Source organism: Acomys minous, assembly GCF_964271855.1.
Source record: "Acomys minous genome assembly, chromosome: 1".
In the NCBI taxonomy this organism is placed as follows: domain Eukaryota; kingdom Metazoa; phylum Chordata; class Mammalia; order Rodentia; family Muridae; genus Acomys; species Acomys minous.
The window spans coordinates 38,863,957-38,885,223 of NC_140483.1; the positions used below are offsets into that span (position 1 = coordinate 38,863,957).

Here is a 21,267-nt window from a genome sequence, read left to right on the forward strand (position 1 = left end):
GAGCCTCCACACCAAACTCAAAAAAGGTGTGGCTTTCTCTCCTCCTCTTCTCCATCCCCCGCCTCCTGGCTCCTCCAGCTTACAACAATGTCTGAACTGTGCTTTTTTGTTTAAGCACTAACAAACTTGTCGCTGAGCTTCCTCCTGTGTTTGGTCTTCAATTCTTTTACTAGTGAGACTAAGAACCCTGAGGGGGGGTTCCAGTTTCCTTGGTAACGTGTGGTATCCTGGGGGACTATTTCTGGCAATAGTAACTTATGTTTTTAATTTTAAAAAGAAAGTTGTATACATCTTCCTGTGTCTCCAGGGATATGTGGAAGGCAGAGGTCATGCTTCAGTGCTTCGTCTGGAGCTTAGACTGGGTCTTAGTATGTCGCCTCAGCTGGCCTGGAACTGTGAGCTGCCAGCCCTTTTACATTCTTGGAATTTCTCTTAGGGTTGATACTGAAAAATGCTATTCTCAGGCGTTTGGGAGACATTCTTGGTTATATCCTTGATGTATAGAGGCCTCATGGTCTTTCATTGTAATGTCCACTTCCTATCAGAAACAGACAGTGAGAGGGAAACAAAAGTTGTTTTGTTGTTTTGTTTGTCAAGACAGGGTTTCTCTGTGTAACAGCCCTGGCTGTCCTAGACTCACTCTATAGGCCAGGCTGGCCTTGAACTCACAGAGATCCACCTGCTTCTGCCTCCTGAGTGCTGGGATTAAAGGTATGTGTCACCAGAACAAAGAATTGATGAACACCAAGTGCCCGATGAACTTTCAGATGTGGAAATTCAAGACTTCGGAAACTTGATGCTTTAAGTCAGAGCTTCTCAACCTGTGGATCCCGACCCCTTTGGAGAGCTGAACAACCCTTTCACAGGGATCGTATATCAGACATCCTGCACATCAGATATTGACATTATGATCCATAACAGTGGCAAGATTACAGATACGAAGCAGCAACGAAAATAATTTTATGGTGGGAGGTGGTCACCACAACATGAGGAACTGTGTCAAAGGGTGGCAGCGTTGGGAAGGTTGGGGACCACTGCTCTTAGTGGACTGGTTATCCAGGAGAAACATTTTAGGAAGGATGCAAGCCAAGTTCAGCAATGTGACCATATTCAGCTGACGGGAGGAGATAAGACAGACTCGGGAAGAAGTTTCCAATGCACACACGAGTATGGACCAAGTATAGGATGGGTCTGGTTTCTTCAAGGGGATCCCAGAGATGAAGAAAGATAGATTTACCTTCACACTGAGGTCCGCCCGCGCCGGAGATGAGTCAAACGGAACGGAATTGGGAATGGAACAGTGGAGTGTGCTCGCGTTCTGTTCTGTTCTGTGGTAGGAAGAGCATGGCAACATGAGCAACGCTGGTGAGTCTCTGGGCCTTCCTGGTGAACATCAGTTGAGCCATTCAGGGGCACCTCCTGGGACTTCGGTGTCATTCCTGGGCTTGGTTTTCCTGTCCTCTTTCCTTCTTCCCCACTCCTGACATCACACCCGGAAGGACAGGACAGGAAGGCTTTGATCCTAAGCCTAAAACAAGAGGGAGGAAGTCAACTTTAGGTCCAGTCATCTGTGCCTTACCTCCTCCTGGGAGGAGACCCCATATGAGGCTCAGGATTAGCCAGAGATTTCTTTTGTTGTCAAATTTATATTGCTAAGGTGTGAGGTGACCGCAGTTGTAAGTCTGAAGGCAGAAAGGGGGGGAGGGGGGCTGGAAAAACAGGAATGCGGAAACGTCAGGGTTGAGAAGAGTCTGTCTTGCCTGTGGCAATGAACTAGGAAACCTGTGCCAAGCCTCACTTTCCTGCACTCAGATGGCTTCCATTACATTCTCATCCAATAAACATCTGCTTAATTAATAGAAATGATTAGTATAAAGTTTGAAAAACAGAAGAACCGAAAATTGTATTAGTGTGTGTGTGTGAGTGAGTGAGCGAGCACACGCTCACATTCATGTCAGGTCACATGTATAGAAGTCCAAGTGAAAACTTCTGGGAACCATTTTTTGCCTTTTACCTTGGGGCAGCATCTTTCTTGTTTCTGCTAATGAACTGTGGATCCCAGGCTGGCTGGTCCAGGAGCTCTGCCAGATACTCTTGTCTCTTCCTTCATCTCTCCCCGATGCTCTGGGATCATTGATGGGTGTTACCACACCCAGATTTTACGTGAGTTCTGGGGATTGAGCTTGGGCTTTCAGGCTTATGAAGCACTTTTACCAGGTGAGCCATTTTCCCAGCCAAAACCAGATTAATGACCATCTAATGGCGGGGGCAGAATTCATTCACAGGGCTGGAGAAATACCTCTGCAGTTGAGAGCATATACTGGCATTCCAGAGGACTTGAATTGATTCCCAGCACCTATATAACCCTAGTGTCAGGGAATCTGAGTCCCTTTCTAGCCTCCACGGACACCTATATATCATAGCATGTGTGTGCACATGTGTGCAAATCCACACAAATAAGTGCTTTTTAAAAATCACACATCTGTGGCAGATCTTAAAAAAAAAAAAAACCAAGTACTTTTCGTGTCTGAGAGTATAAGGATGAAAAGATCAATGCCCGGTGCCCTAGTGCTCAGTTTGGTGAGAAACTTGCATACATAAATGGAGAAAAATAAGGTTTACTGCCTGTAATAATAATGGTGCAGCAGGAAGTGAGCCCTTGTACCACTGTGGTAGATTCTGTAGGAAGATTACATGTAAGCCAGTTCTTTTTATTCTCTCTCTCTCTCTCTCTCTCTCTCTCTCTCTCTCTCTCTCTCTCTCTCCCTCCCTCCCTCTTTCTTTCTTTCTTTCTTTCTTTCTTTCTTTCTGTTTTTCATGGCAGGGTTTCTCTGTGTAGCCTTAGATGTTCTGGATTCACTTTGTAGAACAGGCTGGCCTCGAACTCACAGAGATACAGTTGCCTCAGCCTCCCAAGTGGCGTGTGCCACTGCTAAGCAAGTTCTCCATGGCAGCTGATACTTTGGGAAGCCATTTGGGTTGAGAGGGTATTTTGAGCAGTGAGAATCTGGAACAAACCCAAGGAGGCTTGAAGTGTTTCTGCAGCATGCTCAGGAGGCGACAGTGGCTTGGTTTGGGCTTTTAAATGGAGTGTGGAAACATGGCGGGAGGCAAACAGCACGTAAAACACCCCGAGAGACCACGCCAAGGAGTTTGTATTTCATTCTGTAGGACACTGAGGAGGCTTCGAGGGGGTTTAACAGTAGTAATGCTAACATGCTCTGGTGACTGTGTGAGGGTCTTTGGGGGACGACCCTGGAACTAGGGAGACCATTTAATAAACTGAGGTAATAAACAGAGAGATGGTGGAGCATCTCTCCACCATGAGAGGACTCTGAATGGAGAAGAGAGAGAAGATGCCAGAAATACGCAAAAGAGGAGAAGCCACACAGCACGGACTACTTCTGTGGGGGATGGGGGATGGGGCAGCAGGACAGACTGAGGCACAGGAAGAGAGAGAGGAGAGAGAGTTTCTCGAGTTAGATGATTAATTTAATGCTCAGTGGAGTATTTAAACTAGATGACTGGGTTAAGAGCTGGAGTTACAGCACAGCCAGTAGAGGGCATGCCTCACATGCATGGAGCTCAGAGTTCAATCCCCAGCATCCTACAAAGAGGACATGCTCACCCCAGAGGATGGTGCCACGCCCCTGCACACAGGGAAAGCACTAACCGGACTCAGCTGGTTACTAAGAACAACAACAAGAAGGGAGACATGAAGTTGGGAGATGGAGAAGGGGAATTGGAGGGAGGTAGTGGTAGATGGACATGATCAAAATGCATTGTACAAATGTATGGAGTTTTCACAACAAAAGTACTGCTTTAAAAAGTAATTTAAGCACACGCCTATAACCCCAGCACTGAAGAGGACCAGAGCTTCAAGGTCATCCTCAGGTTGCAATGTAAACTTTGAACCAGCGTGGGATACATGAGACTCTGCAGGAAAAAAAAAATAAAGAAGAAATAGGATAAAATAAAATAAGACAAAAAGAAGAGAGAAAAAGAAAACAAAACAGAAAAAGGAAAAGAAACGCTGAGCCAAAAGGGAGACACACCCAGCCTGAAAATACAGGCCCCATAATAATGTGTGTCGTAAATTAAACAAACTAGGGAATTCTCCTGAAAATCAAAGAAGGCCTAGTGAGTGACACAGGCCAACACTCGTGAAGTGTACGTTGCTCGGGAAAAGATGGCTGTCGAGATAGAAGAGTCGATGCCAGGTCCACTGCACACGCCATATTTGACTAGGTTTCTACTTCTGTCAGGCAAAGACAAGCATCATCTGGTATTAGTCATGGGAAATGCCAGAGGCCGCTACTCAGTTTGTATTTTTGTTTGTTTGTTTGGTTGGTTGGTTGGTTGGTTTTCTTCAAGACAGGGTTTCTCTGTGTAGCCCCATCTGTCCTGAAACTCACTCTGTAGCTCAGGCTGGTCTTAGACTCAGAGACCCTCCTGCCTCTGTCTCTGAGTGCTGGGATTAAAGGCCTGTTTCACCATGCCTAGCTATTTTGTTTTTACACTTATTTTAATTATGATTACTATTACTATTGTTTTATTATTGGGGAGAAGATCTTGTATAGCCTAAGCTGACCTCAAACTTGTTACGTATTTTCCTGTACTTGTTTATTAATTTCCTCTTTAAAGGCCTCTTTCATCTTCATAAGATTAGATTTAAGGTGGTTTTCTTGCACTTGAGCTGTGTTAGAGTATCTAGGGTTTGTTGTAGTAGAGGATAGCTGGGCTCCAGTGGTGCCATATTGCCCTGGGTTTTGTTGAGTGTGCTCTTACGCTGGCCTTTAGCCATCTGGTTGTCCCTGGTGTTGGCAGACTTGGATGTCCCTGATGGTAATAGCCCTCTGGGATTGCAGGCAAGGAATTGTGGGAAAGGTCTCACCTGATAGTCACTGATGGCTGCCACCTGTGGGGTTGCAGGTAGAGCTGGGGCCTGGGGCCTGGGGTGCAGAGGGCATGGGGCAGCCCTCACTGCCACAAACTTGCTTTGAACTTCTGATTCTCTTGCCTCCACTCCCTAAGAGTTGGGATTAGAAGCATGCAACATCATGCTTGGTTTATGCATGTCTGGGGATTGAACCCAGAACTTCATGTACTACCAGGCAAGCACTCTCCCAGCTGAGCCACGTCTTCAGCTCTTATGTTATCAAAACTGTGTTACACTGACATCAATTTTACTCGTCAGATGCTTAAGGATGCCGAGACAAGGGCCTAATTTGGGCTATTGATGCACTGATTAGTTCACTAAACTTCGATATCTAACGAGCATACATAAACCCTGGCATGGTGGTCCACACCCATAATCTGAGCACTTGAGAAGCTGAGGCAGGAAAATTATTGAGTGTTATTTTAATAATAATTAGTATATATTGTTATTATTACTATTATTAATATTGGGGTTTTGGGGACAGGGTTTCTCTGTATAGCCCTGGCTGTCTCAGAACTCAGAGACCAGGCTGACTTCAAACTCAGAGATTCACCTGCCTCTGCCTCTGCCTCCCAAGTGCTGGGATTAAAGGCATGAGCCATGACTGGCCAGATGATTATTATTATTTGAGGCCACTCTGAGCTATATAGTAAATTCTAGGCCAGCCTGAGCTAGATTGCAAGACTTTGCCTCAAAAATCAATTAATCAACCAACCAATCAATAGTTTAAACAATGAATTGGAACAAACTTAAAGGGATCATCTAGCCTCGTGCTGGGCTTTATGACATTTATCATGTATTTTATTATTTCACCGTTTTTGTTTATTCTGTGTGCTGCACACATGTGTCGGTCAGAGGACGATTCGCAGGAATGAGTCTCCCTCCACGGCCTCAGACGATCAGGGTTGGTGGCCAGTGCCGCTGCCCACTGAGCTGTCTCATCAGCCCACATTTAGCATCCATTATCTTCTGACTCGTTTGAGCAAAACAATGATCAAATTTGAGCCGAGGAACAAATGACTCACAGGTCCAAGTCAGTATCCAAGAAAGCTGGAGTGCTCAGCTCAGACTATCCAGGGGAAATTCCATTGGAACACACACACACACATTCTTCCTTTGTCTTCTGAAAGGCAACAGATTAAGGAAGGCAGAGGTAACACTGTCATGTGCCAGCCCTCAAAGTCAGCCCTGAGTCAGGAAACACTCATGTCACATGCTTGCACATAGGCAGCCCCACCCCGGGAAGCACTTATGGTGCTTGGGTTAATGGGGCAGCTCCAGGCAATGAGAGAGGACGTGGGTAGAAAAGAGGTGAGCATGAGAGATGGAGGTGAGCAGACGGCTGGGGGCGGGGCTCTGAAAGGCTGGAGTCCTGTAAGGGGATTTAGACAAATTCCATTACTTTGCAGAGGGAAGAATGCCCACAAAAACAAGGTAAAGGCAATGCGCATTAAAAAACAAAAACAAAACAACAACAAAACCCTCTTGGTTCTTATCTCTTCATAAACAGAATAGGCTCCTGTGTAAGGTAGTGAGTTCCCCACAGGTAGGAGTATGGAAGAGAGTAACAGTGAGGAGGGACACAAGGTCAGATCTGAAGGCCACTATGCTGAGACTGTCTCATCTGCCCATAGGCTTAGTTTTTTTCCCCATCAGACACAACCCCATCATGGTCTCTTTTGTTTTCTTTTCTCTATACGCAGAAATAATCGCTTCTACAAACCTTATAATTCTTTTGGAGGATGAAAACTTTGCTGACTTTTTCAACACATTTCTTTCTCTCCCGGTAAGCATTCTCAGGCCTGAATCCAAATGTTCCACCAGCGTGCCTAAGTGTCTGGTTTGTTCTGTTAATTTCCTTTTCAAATTGAGAAATTTTTTTTTCTGTTTTTAAATTTCTTTATTATGTTTAGTTAGTGTGTTGGGTGGGTGGGTGGGTGTGGTGGGCATGTGGGTGTGTCTGTCTGTCTGTCTGACTGACTGTCACAGTGTATGTGTAGAGGTCAAAATAAAACTTGTAAGAGTCAGCTCCCTCCCGCCATCCTGTGAGACGCAAGGATCAAAATCAGGTCATGAGACTAGGTGAATAGCAACTTTGCCTGCTGAGCCACCTTGGCGTCCCTGAAATTTAATTTGAGTAAGTAAACAGGAACTAGAATCCGTTCTCAAGCTTCCAAGAACTTCTCAATGAAATCCTAAATGCAAAAGCGTACCTTTCTTATCCAGAACCATCCTGTGCCTCTGCCTCTGCCCCCGGGGCTCAGGAGCGACCTTAAGACATGTTAATTATCCAGTTCACTGATAGTTCGTGTGATGTTATGTAGTTCATGATAATGTTCTAGAAACAATAGTACGAGAGGGTGACATTTCAGCCAGGGATACAGGTAGATATAAAGCTATTTCTAAGGGGTGGGGCAAGCGCAGCCCAAGATGGCCGCTCTCTGCTACTCCTTAAGCTCTGTGAGAAATGGCCAGTGGATAAGACCAAATGGGGCGGGGACTTGGGTGCTTACCCTTGGCAGCGGGTAGCACAGGGCTTTCGGGAGAGAGAGACCACCCAGCTTGCAGAACCTGAGGCCTGTGATCAGGTGTAGGAAAGCTTAGCACGACTGAATCCAAACTACTATAAACACAAGTACCCACAACCCAGAGACACCAATTTTAGTGGCCTGTCCGTGGAAGAGTACAAGCTGATCCTGTCCACAGACACTCTGGAAGAGTTTCAGGAGATGAGTAAGAGCATGTGGAAGACACTACCTGCAAGTTTGCAGCCACAAGGCCAGAGGAAAAGCCTAAAGCTTGGGCTGGGGTCTTGTCCCGCCCATGTACCTCATCTCCTGATACTCATCAGTAAAAATGCCTACCTTTCCCTCCAAAAAACCAAAACAAAACGAACAAAAAAAAAAAAAGCTATTTCTAGTTAGAAAAAGGATTAGACCTTTATTTTCTAAGTCCACAAAAAGGTAAATATAGCAATATTGGTAGATGTATTCTACTCTCAAGGGTCTTAGCTTTTACACACAGCAAGAGGACCCCCAGGTTATCAACTTAATGTTCTTGTGCAGGGTAAGCTGTTAAAGTGGAAAATGTCGTTTGACATTTCAAAGCTGAGGAGCCTCTCTTTCCTCATGGCTGAAGATGAACCTTACTATATGCATGAAGGCTCCTTTTACATTAGCAGGCTTTGTTGTCATTGTCTTGTTTTGTGTTGTGTTTGTTTGATTTTTAGCTTTCTGGACTAGTTGCTTTTCTATTGCTGTGATAAAACCCCATGACCAAGGCAACTTAATAAAGAAAAAGTTTATTTTGGCTTATGGTTCCAAAGAGATTCAAGTTCATCACAAGTTCATGATGGTAAAGCAGAGGCAGCAGGTGGCAAAGCATTGTGGGTGGCTAGGGAAGATGCTGAGGGCTCACGTCATGAACCACAAAGACAGAACAGAGAGGGGGCGGGGCAAGTGAGCCAGCCGTAAAGCCCACATCCAGTGACACACTTCCTTCAACAAGACCACACCATCTAAGCCTACCCAAACAGGGCCACCACCCGGAGACCAAATATTCAAATGCAGACTTTTGGTTACTTCGTTGGGTTCTTTTTTCTACCTCCCCACACCACCCCATCCCTTCCGACTTCCCTAACACTAGGTAGGAAAGAAAGAAAGTTAGAGGGGAAAGGGGGCATCAGCATCGTTAGACTACTTCCTGCTGAGTAGGGGCTTCGAGTTCCTTGGGGCAAGTATGATTGATCTTCATTGTCAGGATATCTCCAGCCAGCAGCAGCAGCAGGAGGGGAAGCAGCTGCCAAGCCTCTCAGAGCTCTGGCAGTTTTACACCCTCTCCAGAGTTCCCTAGAATTCCAAATGTAAACTATTTGCCCCTGGCAAAATCACGCTCCTGCTAGAGCACGAGACTAACTATAGTCAGCTACTGTGGACAGTCTGAAGCAGCCCATATCCCACACCTGGAATTAAAGCGAAAACATAACATTTCTATGTTCTTAAAAAAAAAAAAACAAAAAACAAAAAACAAAATTCTCACTGCATTCAAACATCTGAGTCTATGAAGGCTATTTTGTTTTTTTTTACATTTTTTTTCTTTTTTCCCCTGAGACAGGGTTTCTTTGTGTAGTCTTGGCTGACCTAGACTCACACCAATCCACCTGCCTCTGCCTGCTGAGTGCTGGGATTATAGGCGTGTGCCACTGAACCTGGCTGAGACTGCATTTTAATCACAACATTTCTCCCTTCCTTTTCCTCCTTTCAAACCCTTCCATATACCCTTGCCCAACTTCCTTCAAATTCATGGCCTCTTATTTCTTATGAATTGTTTTTTGCACATGTGTATTTGAATATTCATAAATACAACCTGTTCAGTCCATAAAATGATACTTGTATGCATATTTTCGGGGCTGATCATTTGGCACTGGACAACCAATTGGTGCGCTCTTCTCCGGAAAGGACTGCCTCTCTCAGTCCCATGGTCACTCAGTTGTCTACAGTTCTTTGTGTGGGTTGAAGGCTGGTGGACTTCTTGTCCAGCTTGGCATGTCCATTGTCATTTTCCTTGTACAGTTCACATTCAGGCAGTTGTTGGTGAGACTTTGTGAGTAGGACTTCAGATATCACAAGGAGACTCAGTCTCACAGAAAAGTCCTTCATCCTCTGGCTCTTACACTCTTTCTGCCCCCTCTTCCACAATGCTCCCTGAGCCTTAGGCGTGGGAGTGTTTAGTAGCTCTATCAGCTAGCATGGGGTTTTTGGAGATATTCTTATTCAAATCACATTTTCCTTTACAGGTCTTTGGTCAGACACCATTTTATAACGTTGAGAATTCACAATGGAGCTTATGGCCAGAAATACCTTATGACTTGGTAAGATTCTTTGTGTGTTTTGTTTTTCAAGACAGGGTTTTTCTTGGCTGTCCTGGACTCACTTTGTAGACCAGCTTGGCCTTGAACTCACAGAGATGCACCTGCCTCTGCCTCCCAAGTGCACCACCACTGCCTGGCCTTGGTAAGATTCTTAATGGCAAAAGATTCAGGGCAGAGGACAGGGGTGGTTATCTGAAGAATTTAGAGATGGGGAGAAAGAAGATGACTAGAGGGTGGCCATGGAAGAAGATGTAAGACAGGTGAGTAGGAGTAGCAAAGCCAGGGAGACAGTTCACAGTCTTAGGTACCTGAGTACAAGTAATTGCTGCTAAATTCTTTCTTTATATTCTAGTCAACAGTAAGGAAATTTCTCATGTCTGTTGTGATTGTTCAGTAGTAGATGCTTGCACCCCTCTGCTGAGAAATCTGAGATCACCCAGCTAAGCAAGAAAGAATGTAAAGTGTAGTTGGCATAGTGTGAGGCAGGAAACTGGGGCCATGGCTGTGATCAGATATGAGCTACAGATACTGACCAAGGCCAAATGCCTCTTCTCAAAGCATGCCTTTCTCTTCTCCTTTTCCATTATGTGGACTTAGATCTGACAGTGGCTTTCTGTGCTACAGTAGAGGTGGGTGTTACTGGAGAGATCACTCTAAGACAGTGGTTCTCAGCCCCCCCCCCCATCCCTGTGACCCTTTAATACAGTTCCTAATGTTGTGGTGGCCCCCAACCATCACATTATTTTCTTTTTTTCTTTCTTTCTTTCTTTCTTTTTTTTTTTTTTTTTTTTTTTTTTTTTTTTTTTTTTTTGGTTTTTCGAGACAGGGTTTCTCTGTGTAGCCTTGACTATCCTGGACTCGCTTTGTAGACCAGGCTGGCCTCGAACTCACAGCGATCCGCCTGCCTCTGCCTCCCGAGTGCTGGGATTAAAGGCGTGCGCCACCACGCCCGGCCATCACATTATTTTCATTGCTACTTTATAACTGTAATTCTGCTTCTGTTATGAACTGTAATGTAAAATACCTGCACTTTCCAATGGTCTTAGGCAACTCCTGTGAAAGGTTTGACCCGCAGGTGAGAACCACTGCTCTAAGACAGCAAGAGTTTGTTTCTCTGTGGCTTCTAGAGATTTATTTTAATTACTGTATTTGGTTTCTTCTCCACTTACACTCAAAACTTCACTTTTTTTTTTTTAATCTCTCTCTGGTGGATTATCTCTCAGGGTGCCCTCCTCTCCTCTAAATGGTGCTATGTTTATGTTTTTCTTATGTGTATTTTGTGTAGTTGTTGAAAGAAGAGCCTGCTATGTAGCTTAACTAGGCTAGAGTTCTGAATTCTCCTGCCAGGAGCTGGGATTAGAGTTATGTACCATCACACTCAGGGTTTTTTTTGGGGGGGGGGTTGTTTGTTTGTTTTTTTGAGGGGGTTGCATCTTTTCATACATGTGCAGTTGACATAGGTTGGGGGTTTTATGAGAAGTTATTTTGGAAAAAAAAAAAAAGGCAAGTTAGTAGAGCTTTCCCTGACATCACAGAATAAGACTTTTGCTCCTTCTTTTTCTGTCAAACAAAACTTAGCTGTTTTCTTACATCCATTTGGGAATAAGGAAAACTTTCTGGGGACACGGGTTTTGTTGTTGTTTGGTTGGTTATTTTTGATTGTGTGTGTGTTAATTTTTTTTATTTCTAACTTAACAACCTTCATCTTGGGGAACCTCAGCTCAAGTCTCCACTCCCCTTAGGTACAACTTTTAATCAGCACACTTCTCCTTCCAGCCAGGTATTACAAATGCATCATGACTTCACACCCTTTCCCATGCTGCATTTCTTAACCACCGAGCCACCTCTCCAGGTCCCTTTTGCTGCATTTCTTACGGGTTCAGTTCCATTCATCTTTCTCTTATTTTGTTTGAACTCTAGATTTCCAAGTACAAAGGATTATTGACCTGGTTGGAAAAATACCGGCTACCTTTCTTCTGCAAAACAAACTTGTGTTTCTATTACATCCTCTGCCAGGAACTCATCAGCTTTATTAAGTCCCCGGAAGGAGGTAAGCGTAGGTGTGAAAGCGTGCGGAGCACTACGGGAAGCCATACCGCGTAATGATCCTATGCTCATCAGTTCTGTGGTGTGATACAAATACGGCCTGCATTAGAAGAAATGTGGAAGAAGCCCAACATCCTTTGCATTAAGCGGTGACACCACTAGCTTCCATAAGCATCCACCTTCATATGCATTTACCCACACATAGATACTTGCATATACATAATCAAAAATGTTTTTTTAAAAAAAGATAATCTTTTAAAAAGATAATTGTGAAGAGAATGTAATCTTGCTTTAGTCTGGGCCCAAGGTGAAAACAGTCTTGGGATGCTTGATCCCACTGAGACGTTGTCTCTACAAACTGATAAACATCTTAGAATAGACTCAGAGGAAGGAAGGATCAGTCCAAGACAAAAGACAGGGGTCCATGATTCCAGCTGGGGTATTGTATTGCAGAAATGACCACTGATTGGGCAGAAGACAGACCAGGGAAGAGAGGAGAAGAAGGAGGCCATCATAGGTTAGGTGGGGGAGAAGCACATGGCTGGTGTGGATGGAGGATTTGACCCAGATGAAGAACATTAACAAGTATTTGGGATTATGGATGGGAGGTAGCTTGATAGAAATTATTAGAAGCAGATGGCATGGGATTGAAGCACCTGCCCCACTATGGGAAGTAGTTTAGGGGATTAATATCTGATCTGCCCCAGGTTAACTAAGGCTATTTTAAAATATAACAGGTGTCTGTGTCATGATTCATTGCTAGTGGGTTAGAAAACACTGCTGTAGTAATAATTATGGCATAATAATAATTATTATTATATTATATAATTATATATAATATATTATATGTAATATATTATATTATAAAAATAATAATAATTATTATTTTTTATTATTATTACTACTACTACTACTAATTACTGGTAAATTAACCACAACAGATAATTCTCTTAGGGAAGAAAGAAAAAACTGGAGGATAGTGTCAGGATGTGACATACTGTCTTGAGGAATAGCACAGCTATTACCAGCATGGACTTAGCAGCCTCAGCTACTTGCTCTAGACCTGCTCAATACTGACCCTGGCATCAACTATAGTTGGAAGAAGGGCTCATGAGGCCTTACCCCTTACCACTAAACTATTGACTATTGAAAGATTATGGGAAAGGAAGAGATTGTCTTGAGTTGTGTAACCACTGCTGAACTCACCGGACTCCAAACTTGTGGTCACAGAGATGCTTGTGGTTAACTACAAGGGGTCACAAAACAAGACAAGTAGACAGAAATGTGAAAAAGAGATCTATAGAAGGGCTGGAGAGATGGCTCAGCAGTTAAGACCACTGGCTGCTCTTCCACAGGTCCTGAGTTCAATTCCCAACACCCATATGGTGGCTCACAACCATCTATACCCTCTAATGCCCTCTACAGGTAAGCAGATAGAGCAGACAAATACATAAAAAATTAAAAAAAAAAAAAGAGAGAGATCTATAGAAAAGGGAAGTGGAGGCAGAGGTGAGAGGGGAATAAAAGAGTGGAGGTGAGAGTAATCAGTATGCAGTATGTACATGTATGAAATTATCAAAAAGTAAGTTTAATCTGTAATAATAATAATTCTTTCAGATGTGCGTGATTGAAAGTGAGTGGATGGAGCCCTTCTGGTGCCACCATAGTTATGACCCAAACCTAAATATTGAGAGAGGCTCCAGGTAGCTAGCTCTTTATTGTTTTTTGGACACTGATCTTAGGAGCAGTTGTGAGGACAATACTGGACCTGGAAGCAGAAATGGAGTCTGTGTAAGTTGGGCAGTGATGGCACACGCCTGTGATTCCAGCCCTCAGGAGGCAGAGGCAGGTGGATCACTATGAGTTTGAGGCTAGCCTGATCTACAAAATGAGTCCAGGACAGCCAAGATAACACAGAGAAATGCTGTCTCAAAACACACATGGCGGGGGGGGGGGGGGGGGAGAGAAGGAAAGAAAAAGAAAGGGAGTCTGTGACCTTTGAAATGGGATTATGAACTTTACCTGGAGGGACGGACTTTGTTGGACCATTCTCAAGAGGACAAGAGGACCTCCACCGAGATGTGATACAGAAAGCCTTTAGGGCCTGGATGTTATTGGAAAAAAAAATACAGGAAGACCAGAACACCGAAGATGGATTCAACAATTCAAGAGAAATTAAGACGTCAAATGGAGAAAAGATTATGTGAACGCAATGAAGATAGTCAATGGGGAGAGAAATCCAGTTGTGTTCTAGATCCTCTTGTCAACAACAACAACAACAAAATCCTTGTGGAGTAAAACAGTGTAAGAAGGAAGGTGTGTGGAGGTGTACTCAACGTTCATTTGTTCCTAAGTGTTCCTAAGTGTCACATATTAGAATGGTCACAAACCAGATGAGAGTGTCATGAGTATGAGGAGGAACTATAAACGCAAGGGACGTGGAAACAGCCTTAGTTCTTTCCAGGGACTTCTGAAGCATGAGAAGACTGACACTGGAGGAAAACTATCGATGCAAGCAATGTAGAAACACCTTCAGCGTACATATCCGTGTCCAAAAGTCATCAAAGAAACTATGCTAGCAGGAAACCTTCTGTGCCTGGGTCACGTGACACACAGCAGAGCAGGATCACATAAGTACCTCTGCAGGAGCACTTGCACCTTTCAGTCATGAAGGAAGTTGCAGTGGGAAAAATACTTTATATATGTAAGAAATGTGAGAATGCCTTTGCTTATCCCTTTCCCCCTCAGAACTTTGAAGAGAATCACTGGAAAGAAACCTTGTGAATGTGAGCGATGCAGGGAAAGAATTCACTTGTTCCATTTCCTTCTGACACCAAGGGGAAAAAAACAAAAGCCATAATGAAGAGAGAACCTATGAGTGAAGAAATTCCCTTATTCCAGGTTCTCACCTCTATCAACAGAGCCACAACAGAGAAAATTCCCTATATACGTAAACAATGTGAAAAGCCTTTGGTAACCACACTTAATTTCCCATACCTGTGGTGGTTTGAATGAAATTGGCCCCCAGAGTCTCATGTGTTTGCATGTTTGGTCCCCAGTTAAACTACTTACTGTTCAGAAAGATTAGGAGGTGTGGAGTGGGTATGGCCTTGTTGGAGGAGGTGTGTCCCTGGGAGAGGGCTTTGAAGTTTCAAAAGCCTACACCAGGCCTAGTGTGGCTTTCCCGATGGACCAGTGCCTGGCTGTGTGCCACCAGTGCTCCCCTTCATGGTGACAACGGAGTGTGCCTCTGAAACTGTAAGCAAGCTCCTAATTAAATGCTATTTAAAATAAGAGTTGTCTTCTTGGTCATGGTGTCTCTTCTTAGGAATAGAACAGTGCCTACCACAATGCTATGGAAGGATTCCCACTGGATTCAAACACTCCGTGTGTGTAAGCATGGAGGTAAAGCCTTTAACAAGCTGCAGTTGCTATTGATACCATGAAAAGATTCACAGAGGAGAGAAGTGCTGTGTGGAATGCATTGTGGGAAAGCCTTCACTCACCACAGTTGCCTTAGGTGCCACCAAAAGATTCACAATGGTGAGAAACCCTATATACATAAACAATGCAAGAAAACATTCATCCTTCCCAATGTTCTTCAATGTCATAGAGCGATTCAGCGTTGGGAAACGCTGAGTGTTAACTAATGTGGGAAAGCCTTAACTATCACAGGTCAAGTCCACGAAAAGCTTCACAGTGGAGAAAAACCTTAGGGTGTATGAGATGCGGGAAAGCCTTCCATCCTTTGAATGAATTGTGAACATATGAATCTGAGTATATTAAAGATCAACCATATGGGCGTAAGCAGTGTGGGAGAGCCTTCCTCTTGTCTAGTTCCCTTTGAAAATATGTAAAAAGTCACAACCGAGAGAATCTCTAAATATACAATGTAAGTAGGCCCCATTATCACAACATATTTATAGAGACATGACAATGCATAACGACAAAAACTCCTATCAACATAAAACATTCAGGGCAGTCTCTAGTTAACTCAGTTTGAATGCAAATATGAAAGAGTAGACTGTGGTAAGAAATGGAGATGTACAGGTCTTTAAGCCCACAGATGTGCTACACACTGAGTCAGAGCTGTGCAAAAGTGAGAAAGAAACGTGTCCATTATGTCAAACAGCTCATAGATTTAAAGAAAATCTTTCTGTAGCGGAATAGTATCAACATAAGTAATACAAAGAACATTATGCAGCATAGTTTGTGTAGAATGTTCTAGAAATAACATAACCCGCAATAAATGTTATAAAAAAAACTTTAAATATATTGCTTGTCAGTCACTCATTTCTAAGGTAAATCTCTGGACTATGCAGCCTAATTTCATTCTTGAAAATAAATGTTGAAGTAAGGCAGTTTTATAAGTGGAATAAAAATGCCAAACACACTGAGAGACATTATTTTTATGTACCTTTTAAGTGCTTGTGCCTAAAGGACATTTGATTGGGCTCATGTGATAAGTAAGCACTTATCTTTTAAAAATTTTTTTATTTAATTAATTTATTCAGATTAGCAATTATGCTTTATATATGTACTTTGCCTTTTCAGATCAAATGATATTATCATTAGCTTTTGCAATTGCTACTATTGGATTATCATTTTTTCATAGAATATATATTATATATTTATTATGAATATATAATAAGATAATGTTTATACTATAAACATATAATAACTAATAATAAATTAATAGTATATTTAGGAGTTTGTTAGCTGTTTCATACACTATATGAATTAACATATTGTCTTAGGGTTTCTATAAAAAACAAGTTAGGGAGGAAAGGGTTTATTTGGCTTACACATTCACATTGATGATCAACTCCAAAGGAAATCAGGACAAGAACTCAAATAGGGCAAGAACCTGGAGGCAAGAGTTGATGGAGAGGCCATGGAGGGGTGCTGCTTACTGGACTGCTTGCCAATTCTTGCTCTGCCTGTTTTCTTATAGAACCCAGGACAACCAGCCCAGGGATGGCACCACCCACAATGGGTTGGGCCCTGCTCTATTGATCACTAATTGAGAAAATGCATTACAACTGGATCTTATGGAGGCATTTCCTCAACTGAGGCTCCTTTCTCTCTGATAACTCTGGCTTGGGTCAAGTTGATACAAAACCAGCCAGCACATATATGTTCATGAATTACATTCAAGTTTACAAGGTTTTTTAGAGAAATAAAGGTGAATGAATGAAAAATATTACATACAAATAGAAGCTAAAAGAGAGCTGGAGTGGCTAGAATAAAATCAGACAAAACAAACTTTATATCAGAAAAAAGAGACACATAAGGACATTATATTCAATGCATGCAAAGTCCAAAATATCAAGATGATGTAATAACTACACACCTTTACTTCTCTCTTGGAGACCATCAAATATATGAAGCAAAATTTTACATAGCTAAACACAGAGGCTGATAGCCCATCTACAACTGAACCACCCTGGATGCCAAACCTCACCTGGTCTCAGAGGCTATGAAACACCCAAGGTCCTTGGTCCTTCTCAAACTGTTCCAAGGATTTAACAAGATTACTTAAAAATTCATTCTATGAAGACAGTATTACCCTGATACATAAGCCAGACAAAGCTGTGAGAAAAAACCCCAGCTCAGTGACCTTTATCAATATTGGTACAAAAATCCACAATAAAATAACAAGCTACCCGAATTTGGCGTGATGATGAGAGGCTTCTGCACTGTGAGCAAAGAGAACTTATTCATGGAAGACAAGGGTGGGTCTGTGTGGAAAAATAATCACTTTAGCATCCCACAATAACAGAATGAGATAAGATTCCCATGACCAGTATTCCTAGTCAGCAGAGTAGTGGAAGTCTTTACCAGAGCAATTAAGAAAAGAAAGATTTTGTTTCTAGAAGGTAATACAAAGCCAAACATAAAATTATTCACTGTTCACATGATACGATGTTTTATGTTTAAAAAAATCTCTAATGTTTATGCAAAATTTCCTGTTAGAACTAATGAGTGAATTCTGTAAAATAGTAGGGTATAAAGTCACACAAAAATCAGTTGCAATTATATACACTCACCATAAACAATTGAAAAAGAAATGACAAAACAATTTATAAGAATATTAAAAATGACAAAGCATTAAATTTTTAGGAATTAATTTATCCCTATGGGTGAAATACTTGCACAATGAAAATTACAAAACTTTTAAGAGATAACCTAAGGAATAAATAAATATAATCACCTCCCATTTTCATAGATTGAAAAACAATATTGCTAAGACATCAGTACTCCTTAAAAACCACAGATTCCCAAAATCTCTTTAAAAATCCCAATAGCATCTTTTACTGAAAAAGGAAAGTCAGTTCTAAAATTCATATAGCATCTCAATGGATCCTGAGTAGCTATAATAATTTTGAAATTAGAAAGAATGGAGGTCTCATACATCCTTGGTTTTTTCGAGACAGGGTTTCTCTGTGTAGCCTTGGCTGTGCTGAACTCATTTTGTAGACCAAGCTGGCCTCAAACTCACAGTGATCTACCTGTCTCTGCCTCTTGAGTGCTGGGATTACAGGTGTGTGCCGTTGTGCCTGGCATGAGAAGAGTGCCAAAATTACTTTGTGGGGTGAAAGAACAGTCTCCCATTAGGCAATGCTAAATGCTGGGCAAATGGCCTAGTCAGCAAGATGCTTGCCTTACAAGTGGGAGGGCCTGAGTTTAATCACAGAAACATGTAAGCCAGCTGGGCACAGTGGTACATGCTTGTAATCCTAGTCCTGGGGAGGTGGATGCAGGTGGGTCTCTGAGGGACTCTGTTCAGTCAGCCTGTCCTAGTAGGTAAGTGCCAGCCCAGGGAAAGATCCTGTCTCAAAATCACAAGGTGGATAGTGTCTGAAGAGCGGTACCAAAGGTTGTCCTCTGGCCTCTGCATGCACATGTGTATACACAAATGTGTGCACACCTGGGCATATACACAGAGAGTAAAAGAAAATGAGACACTGGGACAAATACATAAGAAGGAAGTTGGACCTATATAAAACTTGGTAGATAACTAACAAAAATCAAAGACCTAATATTCTATCTAAAACTATAAAACCAACAGAAAGTACAGGCCCAGGGGTGCACATCATTGGATTTGGCAGTGACTTCTTGGCTGTGGAATCAGTGACAGAGTTAATGACAGAAAGTTGAAATATATATATATATACAGCCTTAAAATTTAGACTTCAAAAGATATTATCAACAGAGGAAAAAGGAGCAGCATAGAGTAGAAAAAATATTTAAAAGTGGCATAATTTGGTAGAGGACTGAGACCCATAATATATTATATATATTTCTACATGGTGGACATTGAAAAGACCGTTCTACATGAACTAAGTAATTAGAAAAGAAAAAAACACTCCATTTATACAAGATGCTGAGTCAAAAACAAAAAAATCACAAAAACCAGAAGTGCCTTGGTACCTGCCAGGAGCTGGGGGGACTGAGAAGCGCAGAGTGACTGCTTAGTGGTTACGGTTTTGATTTTTACAGGAAGAAAAAAAAAAACGTTTAAGCTAAATGGTGATTTTAGTTGCATGTTACAAATGTATTTTATGTGACTGAAAGGTACTCTTAAATAGTTAAAATAGTCATTTTTGTTAAATATATTTTAATGCAATAAAAATGGGAAAATGGGGATGGAGAGATGGCTCAGAGGTTAAGAGCACTGGCTGTTCTTCCAAAGGTCCTGAGTTCAATTCCCAACAACCACATGATGGCTTATAACCATATAATGAGATCCGGTGCTCTCTACCGGCAAACATGTAGGCAGAATACTGTATAAATAATAAATAAACAAATCTACTCTTTTAACGGGAAAATGTAATTCAGAACAGACACACATCTGCTAAATGCCTGTCTCCCCTAACCCCTGCATGCCACACACACACACAATATCTACCCACACACCCCAATACTTCCTGTCTCTGTACAAATCCAGCACCCCTGCACCCTTAGGGGCTTACAGACCAGTCTCCCTCTTATCTTGGACCTCATCTCGTCTCCTCACCCCCAGTCACTCTATTCTAGCCTCACTGACTGAGCCAGCAGCTCATCAAGCATGCCAGACGCCTTCCTGCTGCTCTGTTCTGCACTAGCTCAGCCTCGGGTGCTCTCCACCAGATAGCCACAGGCCTCACCTGCTCACCTTCGCAAACATTCGTGCAAATCTCAGCCTCCAGAAGGCTATCCTAATGATCCCATGGAATCCTGTTCATTCTGCTCACCTAGAATTCCCGGCATGCTTTATTTTGCTCTACCATGTTCTAGCAGTTCTTTCTGTCTTACTAACCAATGTGCGCATCATACATATTTATGGCACGTCCCTTTCACAGGAGCGTAAATCCTCAGGACGGGGGGGGGGGGGGGGGGGGGGACGGGACGGGGGGGGGGACGGGGGGACGGGGGGACGGGGGGACTTTTGCTTGATATTGCAAGCATCTGGGCTAGGGCTTGGCATCTAGTGGTCATTTTAAATCAATATTTGTTGAATGAATGAACAACATTTTTGTATAGGGTTGAATTGACAACCTTTGGCTCACTAGCCAAAGAAAGCTACGTTCAGGGACATCTGTGAGATTCAAATGGATCTTAAGGACAATGCCATTATCAGGTGGAGGCTGCAGTGGGGAAGAGGGTATTTTTGAGCTATGGATTATACCCATACATGGAGGCACCCAATAAGGCCCCGACACTGACCACAGGGCCCAGCGACTAGTTTCAAAAGCACCACAGTCAGGACCCCCATTCATCTAGCTGACTTACACTGAATGTATGGCGCTCCGGTTGTGCGCAAGGCTGAGAAGGGGGAGGGGAGGAGTCACGCGCCCTCTCTCACGGACTTTTTCTGACAGCTAAGATGATGAGATGGAAAGTGGCGGACCAGTGGCTTCTGGAGAAATGCATCGCTGGGGTCAGAGGGATATGGCGGTTCTGCTCCTACCTCACCGGCAGTGCGGGTCAGTTTCTGAAGCTCTTCCTGAAGTCTGAAAGCTCTTAATAGTTTCCAGGGTGTTGGAATCCCAGATGGCAGTCATGTGATTCTGTGGAAAATCTAGGATATGCTTAATAGTGCAGCTTGGGTGAAAGCCTTGGGAAACTGGGATCCATAAGATAAGTTACAGAAATAGCAATCCAACCCCTTTTATTCATCCATGTAACAGTATTTGTTAACCGTCTCTATGTAATAACCACTGTGCTAGTCGGATGGAATATAAAGATGCACAAGGCCATAAGTTCCTGCTTCTTAAATCTTCCACAATGGTAGGAAGCAGACATGGAGCCTGTGGTGACAGAGTACTGCTTCCTATTCTATTAGGTCCAGTAGTGTCAGGGTGCTGAGAGGCTGTTGGCCCAGGATGACACTCCAGCCCAGTACGGAAAAGAATTCTTTCCCCCAAGG

The 21,267-nt window shown here is 42.9% G+C and overlaps 1 protein-coding gene and 1 pseudogene across 6 annotated transcripts in view; both read left to right on the top strand.

Annotated features, from left to right (window-relative positions):
• The first annotated feature begins 848 nt into the window (after nucleotides 1-848).
• The window catches only part of RGSL1 (regulator of G protein signaling like 1), a 65,048-nt gene continuing 44,629 nt past the window's right edge, over nucleotides 849-21,267 (top strand). For 2 of the 5 annotated variants that reach the window (XR_014776702.1, XR_014776703.1), the window contains exons 1-5: nucleotides 850-1,365; nucleotides 6,643-6,725; nucleotides 9,735-9,809; nucleotides 11,730-11,859; nucleotides 20,720-20,824. Coding sequence is in view for 3 of the 5 variants with exons in the window: in XM_084768705.1 (XP_084624831.1) it covers nucleotides 1,353-1,365; nucleotides 6,643-6,725; nucleotides 9,735-9,809; nucleotides 11,730-11,859; nucleotides 20,720-20,824 (406 nt within the window). In the remaining 2 variants the exon portion in view is untranslated. Of the gene's footprint in view, nucleotides 1,366-6,642; nucleotides 6,726-9,734; nucleotides 9,810-11,729; nucleotides 11,860-20,719; nucleotides 20,825-21,267 lie in introns of all 5 variants that reach the window. The other 3 variants (XM_084768705.1, XM_084768704.1, XM_084768706.1) reach the window with 3 other exon arrangements.
• On the top strand, nucleotides 7,219-7,793 carry LOC311596832 (ubiquinol-cytochrome c reductase complex assembly factor 2-like; annotated as a pseudogene). Its single transcript has 2 exons — nucleotides 7,219-7,254; nucleotides 7,396-7,793. The product of its transcript is annotated as a ubiquinol-cytochrome c reductase complex assembly factor 2-like (transcript).